Genomic DNA, 7250 nt, shown 5'->3' with positions numbered 1-7250 from the left:
TTATTTAAGAATGAGTGAGTTTATATTCCTCATCCAGACCAAACTGAGTCTTGAAACCATGGAGTAATGATTAATAAGAATAAAGGATCCAAAACAAGGAAAACACATTGAAGTGATGTGATTGATGTTCACCAGCCACCAACTAGGATTAGACAAAAGAGCCACACAGCCTTGTAAGATAGCAGAGACAGTATAAAATGCCAGAAAGGTAGACACCAGTGCCAGGATGTTCTGGGTGGCTCTGGACTCAGGGGAGATTCTGCTGGAACCATGGGTGCTATGGATGTGCTGAACCCTCTGCTTGTGTCTATACAGAATGACAATCATAGAGCCACTAGACCAGACCATGAGCAATGAAAAGCAGATTTCAGGGCACACCACCAATGCTGCATAGAGTGATTCATTGATTCCATCCCGTCCTGCAATAGAGCAGTGTCCAAAATCTTGTTTTCCTGTCACATTGTTACTAGACCTTTTGATAAGTGAATTCAAAAAGAAAATGAAATGTATCAATATGTACAAGACCCAGAGAAGGGAAATGGAGCAGCCAATGTACTTAGCATCTTTGAATTTTTGATCCTTACAACAGGTTTCCTTCTGACTGATGGTGATGGCCTGGAAGACACTCAAGAGGCAGGTGGAGCCAATGGACACACTGAGGCCAATTCTTTCAATGTACAAAAGTAATCTGCATTGAATATCATTTAAAATGTGTTTCAAACCAAAATATACCATAGTGTTGGGCACTCCTTTAGAGAGAATGATCAGGGTGTTGGATGCCATCAGGTGCACATGAATCAAATCTACAGTCTTTAATTTGCAGTGTCCATAGCAGACCAGATAGTAGTGAAACACGGAGAAATTTCCAAGAATTCCTACTGTAGTTAGTGATAAGAAAATTATTTTGATGATCAGAGTCCAGAAATACATTCTGTTATTGGGCATGATTCTCTTTAAATAATGGACAAAGATATTTCTCTGGTCAAAATGAATGAAAATGTTAATAACCCAAAGTCTACAGAGAGGCAAAATCGCCAAACCACTCTAGACTACATAACAAAAATTTCTCCAAGTTTATGATAGTTTCAATTATAACTTACAATGAAATGGACATTAAGAAGGCTAAAGGCCTTATCATGACTATGTAAATGGCTGATATGCCTTCATCAGATCATAGAGTGTGTCAAATTTTGGGATATTTTATTTGGCCTGTTGGAAGCAATTGGTACAAGAGGCAATACCAGGAAGCATAGTCCAAGACTGCGATGATAAACTAGCAGTTTCTAACCATGCTGTATATGAAGAAAATTTCAGTGATTTGTACCAAACTAAAAAATTACCAATTCTTATTGTATATCTCATTTACATTAAAATCTGATAAATGAAAAACTTATACTATTTATGATATTTCTACAGTTACATATGAAAATTGTATAAAAGGCATAAAATGCATTCAAATGATGGTTTAAGTAACAGCATGTATCTTATGTTAAGATCTATCTTTTATGCAAGTCACATTACAGACAGAAACACAGATATGTACATAATTAGGTTACAGCTGTTAAAGCACTTTGGATATTCAATGGGATGATAGCCCACAGAAATATGTCAGCTGAAATCGTAAGGTTAATGTCACCATCTGAAGAATGATATCTAATGCAGGAATGTTCACTTTCTCTGTTGAAACTATGTTTGGGATAATGTGTCACCAATCAGAATTCTAACTTGTAAATGGGAGATGGATGTGGCCCTGGATTAGACAGTCCATCAGTGCACTGGGAGAAGAATCTCAAGACACAATATTCTATTCTATTTCCTCAGGAGAATGTGTTTAAACCCTCTTAATAAGGGTGAGATTCCACTGAAAATGTAGGGAGAAGCAGGTGTGAATTAGTACCAGGCTGAACCAAGAAGCCTCAGGAAGGGTGCGATTGCTCCACTCACTATTTGGCCATGTAATGACAGTCTGCTTGTGTAATTATGTTGGAATATGAAGAATTTAAAACAAACTGGTGACCTTGGGAAGTACCAGATAATAGCAGTTTCCCTTATTTGTGCACTGGAGAAACACCCTAGAGAATGGATATATCAGAAAATTGAAAGTATTCTATTCTGTGAGGAAATACAAGCTGAGAAGGCTCACAGTAAACCTTGTGTCGTTGTTGTTTCTTAGCTTTTTAATTTTAATATGGGAGTTAGTGTGTGGCAAGCCCAGAAAACTAGAATGGGACCCATGAGAGGATTAAAAAGATCCTCTATGAGAAGATATTTTAAGCAAATGTTCATTGTCTTGAGCCACTGGTCTGGTTAAAGCCTCTGGTTTCTGGTAAACCATCATCGCTGGAGCCTCACTGGAATTCCTCTGGGGTATTCTGTGGCAGGCCCACAAGTTTTGGAGATACTCTAAGTATTCTTCCAGAGGGCAAGTCCCTTCAGAAGCTCAAGCATGAGGTTCTAGATGCCGTAGATGTTGGGTTGGACCAACTCAAGGACTGAATCTGGTTTTGAGTGGTAGCAGGTTATTCTGAGTGAATCTAGCCACCTACCTCAGGTGTGGCAGTATCAATTCCCTTTGACCCTGCCTTCAAGTTTGGTTTACACTTGGCTTGTTAAGGGGTTGGTCCAATTTTCTGGATTGCAGGGATCAGCTACAACACTTTTTAAGATAGTCAGTGTTCAACAGGAGACAAATGAAAACCCAGTATCTCTGGAAAGTGTTAAAAGTTCCACCTACCCTGCATCATTACCTTGCTGAGAGGCCAGGAACATGCTAGGAAATTCATGCCAGTTCACCTACCCTGACACATATATGTGGAAGGAAATTAAATTAATGACAAGATGGTTCATTGTAAGAGTTGTTGTGGTGTTGGAGACTCCTTGAATGACAATGAACAAGAGGAATTTTTCCACTTGCTTGCCAAGTATTTGGGATCCTACTGCATCTGTTGTAGGGAAGTAAGAGCAATGTTAAACAGAAGAACAGTACCAGCATCAACTTCAGCCTGAAACTACTTTCATGCTTCATCAGTGAGGTCACTAAGAAAAATCTGATAATGGACATGGACCTTTGCCTTTACAATTGTAGGATTCTGCACTAATGTAGAGTGTGATCACACTGGTTATAGATTCTGCACAGAAGGTAGAGTGTGATCACACTGGTTAGATCCATGGACATCTTGCATTCTCAAATGAAAACATTCACTTTAAAATTCTATAAAGTGGTAAGTGAATAATGGAAAGCACAATTTTGTGATTTAAATATGGCTGGTGTAAGTCTAAAACAGCAATGACAATTTATGAGTCACTGCCATGAGCTCAGTTTTTCACCTTCTTAAACCTGTAGGATCTAGACAATACCATTATTTCCAGTGTAATGGACTAAAGTAAGAATCACAAGGGCATGGGACTCTTTAAAGCAAAATTTGCTTAGAGTCACAGTGAACAGTGCAAAGAATTTTACAAGGAAAGTGTTACAGAAACACAGTCATCTCAGTCTGTGCTTATAAAACCATGATGGGAGATCTGCAGCATACTACACCCTTCTTTGTAGTTTGTGTTCCTCACTAGATTTCTGCTCATGTTTTTGGTATCCTATTGTATGCCTTGTGCAGTAAAAAGTTTTCTTTTGTGGTGAATAGAGAGGACGCTCAGTGCTGAGGAAAAATGTGCTGGTGCTGCAGGTGATCCCATTTTGTTCCCCGGAACAGATGCCTTGCATCTGCCTGCAATTCCAGTTTCAGGGGCTTTCGTCATCATCTATTGGCCTCTGAAAGCACTGAATTCTCACAGTGCTCATATTTACATGCAGGGAAAACAGACATTAACAAAACGTAATGATATATATGTAACAAGTAAGTTTTAACATTTACATGATGGATTATCTCTTAGGTAAATTCAAATTCCAGTGCATCTGGAGGCATTGTTTTCAGTATGTTCTGACCTGACATAAAAAATATTTCTTCTTTCAGTTTGGTTTCAGAATTACAGAATGAATCTGATATATTTGATGCCACCAAAAATATGAATTGCTAACATTTGGGGGATGAAGAATATGCTAGGTACACAGAGGAATTACTAACACCATTAAATCAGTTCAACTTATATAAGGAAACACTAATATGTGATTAATAGCCAATACCATGTGATACATACTAAGTTGCTAAAATATTTCTTTTAAAAATTCAGCATTTATACACTCTTCTTTACTATTTTTTCTTTTCTTTTCTTTTTTTTGGTTTTTTGAGACAGGATTTCTCCATGTAACTATGGAGCCTATCCTGGCAGTCACTCTGGAGACCAGGCTGTACTCAAACTCCGACTGCCTCTGCCTCCTGATATTATTGTTTTACAAAACTGGACACCAATATCTATCTCTGACTGTCTCAATACTCACTCTATAGACCATGTTGAACTCAAGTTTACAGAGATGTGCCTTCTCTTCCAGAAAAGTTCTGTGATTAAAGGATTTTTAAAACACATCTGTCATATTTGCTAATTCTCACATTAAGAACCATATCATAATGAAATGTATAATGAATTCACACAGAAATAGGCATGTAAAATGATATAATGCAATGAGAAGAATGTAAAATCTATAATCTTGTCCAGTGTGAGCATTAAATGCCGCCCAGTGTTAGTATTGATCATGCTAATTGTTAATGCGTATTTAGCCAAGGGATAGAACCCTGGTGGACCATGAACAAGGCTCTGCCTTCCAATGTCAATAAATGCCATTCACTAGATATTGAGGTACTGCTTCTATACTCCACAATCACAGTCACAGCCTGCTCTTCTCTGGGATGTGTGTGACTTTTATTTTCAGTCTACGGTGTTCTATGACATGAAACCATAGTGAAATAAGCTCAAAATAATTATTACTGAAGATATAGTCTCCACAATATGAAAGGTGTTGTGAATTATCACATTGACTTATTAATAAAAACCTTAAACCGATAGTGATTTGGGCTGAATTATCCTTGTCTTACTCACACTCATAATCCATGGAAAACATATATTATACTAAGAAATAAAATGGATACAAGGTTAGGAAAACTTGGATCTGTCTATCTCATCTCTTAGCTGTGCAATTTATTCTTGTGCTTTTTGTCTAGTCCATGGATCTGTTTCTACACCAGATCCCATACAAGACACAAACAGTTGCTCAGGCCTCTCTCTTTTTCTAATTTTACCACTCAGACTGGAATACACTGTACTCACCTGGCTTCTTGTCTCCACAGGTTGGTGGGTTCAACGTGCAGATCCAGAGTCATTAATAAGCCTCAGTGTGGGAGAGTTAGAACAAGGGTGATGTAGAGGTCTGTGACTCTGTGACCTCACCTCCCTCCAGAGCTGCAATTTTCATTTCACCTTCAGTGACAAGGACAGCACTAGGTGTGAGAGACTAGACCATAAACAAAATTTCTAGTTGTTAATTAGCAAAGATATTTTAGAGTTCCTTGTGTATCCAGTGGGATAAGGTGTTAGGGAGAGGCTTGAGTTTTCATGATTCCGGAATGATGACTTGGTCTCCTGTGGAAGGTGCTAGAATCTTAGAGGTCAGATTTCGTGGAAAAATGAGAGAAGTCCCTCTGCCCCTTTGGATTCCACACTTCACTGTCTTCTTCCAACACAAACCAACATTCTTTTCTTTTCTTTTTTTTTTTTTGGTTTTTCGAGACAGGGTTTCTCTGTGTAGCTTTGGAGCCTAACCTGGAACTCACTCTGTAGACCAGGCTGGCCTCGAACTCACAGAGATCCGCCTGCCTCTGCCTCCCAAGTGCTGGGATTAAAGGCATGTGCCACCAATGCCCATAACAAACCAACATTCTTAATTATAGAATTTTTTTTTAACATTTATTACTTAAAATATCTGAGTGTTTTATACATAATATGTGTTTTAATCAAGTCTAGAATTGTTTATCTGCTCTTATTTCCTTTCTTACTGACCCACTCCTTATGACATGTGTTCATAAAATCACCTAAATTTTAATTTTCTGTTTTTAATTTTTTGATTTCATTTTGCATTCCAATCACAGTTCTTACCCTCACTCCTCCTCCCAACACCCCTTGCCACCTACCACCCCTGTCACCTGTCCCCAAGCACAGCCCAGTCCACTCCCCCTCATTGCTAAGGGCTCCCGTGTGGAGTCAACATAGTCTGGCACTATATGTTTGGCCAGGACCAGGCCCTCCTCCTACTGTTGTCTTATTGCTCCAGCTAGAACTCTGAGTACTGTATGGAATAGATAAGCCAAGAGTGGACAGCCTAGACCTGTTCCTGATTTTATTGGAATCAATATGAATTTTTCTCCATTTAGTTTCATGTTGGTTGTTGGCTCTATGTATCGGCTTTATTATGTTTAGGTCTGATCCTTCCATCCCAGATCTGTCTGAGACCTTTATTATGAAGGTGTATTGGATTATGTTGAAGGCTTCTACAGCATCTAACAAGATAATCGTGTGGTTATTTTTCTTTCATTTTGTTTATACAGTAGATTATATTGACCATTTTGCATATATTGAACCAACCTGGCATATCTGGGGTTAAACCAGCTTGGTCAGGGCGAGTGATATTTTTGATGTCTGCTTGGTTTCAACTTTCCAGTATTTTATTAAATATTTTCATTTTCACGACAAGGATCATGTAAAGTACATTTTAAATGTTTATTGCTGCTTGGTATTGGTGGCCGATGCCTTTAACCCCAGCACTTGTCAGGCAGAGGCTGGCAGATCTATGTGAGTTCCAGGCCAGCCTGGTCTCCAGAGCAAGTGCCAGAATAGGCTCCAAACCTTGTCTCGAAAAATCAGATAAAGTAAAATAAGATAAAAGTTTGTTCGCCATTTGTATTTCTTGTTTAAAAAATCATTTATTAACTCATTTATATTTGGCAAATTTCTTTCCTTGTTATTTAGTTTCTACAATGCTTAGTAAATACTATCAACTCTTTATCTGAAGTAAAGCTGAGAAAGTTGTTCTCAAATTTCAGGGGGCTCTCTGAGCACTCTATTGGTAGAATGCTGTGCTGAGCAGGAATTTTGTAATTTCATGGAGTGTCATCTGTTGATATATGGCATAATTCCTGTTTATGTGTTCTTTCCGGAATGTTCTACTCTAATCTAATTCTTAGAGTATATACCCTCTATTACTCTTTAATTGTTTCAGTTTTCATTTTATTTTACAGTTTTATTTTATGTATTATTTATTTAGTGAGGATCAGTCTAATTATGTACATAATCTTCAACTCCATCAT

General features: G+C 38.0%; 1 protein-coding gene across 1 annotated transcript; it reads right to left on the bottom strand.

Moving 5' to 3' along the window:
- LOC113838480 (vomeronasal type-1 receptor 4-like) lies at positions 1–945 on the bottom strand. The gene has a single exon (XM_027434146.1). The coding sequence runs from the start codon at positions 943–945 to the stop codon at positions 1–3; it is 945 nt and encodes a 314-aa protein (XP_027289947.1).
- Between the last annotated feature and the right edge of the window lie 6305 nt (positions 946–7250).

This window comes from Cricetulus griseus, unplaced genomic scaffold (assembly GCF_003668045.3).
Source record: "Cricetulus griseus strain 17A/GY unplaced genomic scaffold, alternate assembly CriGri-PICRH-1.0 unplaced_scaffold_11, whole genome shotgun sequence".
Classification (NCBI taxonomy): Eukaryota; Metazoa; Chordata; class Mammalia; order Rodentia; family Cricetidae; genus Cricetulus; species Cricetulus griseus.
This window is presented reverse-complemented; position numbering and strand designations above follow the sequence as displayed.

What these genes read in the sequence shown, in the direction of transcription:
- LOC113838480 (XM_027434146.1), bottom strand. Translation starts at nt 945, where the DNA reads ATGCCCAATAACAGAATGTATTTCTGGACTCTGATCATCAAAATAATT.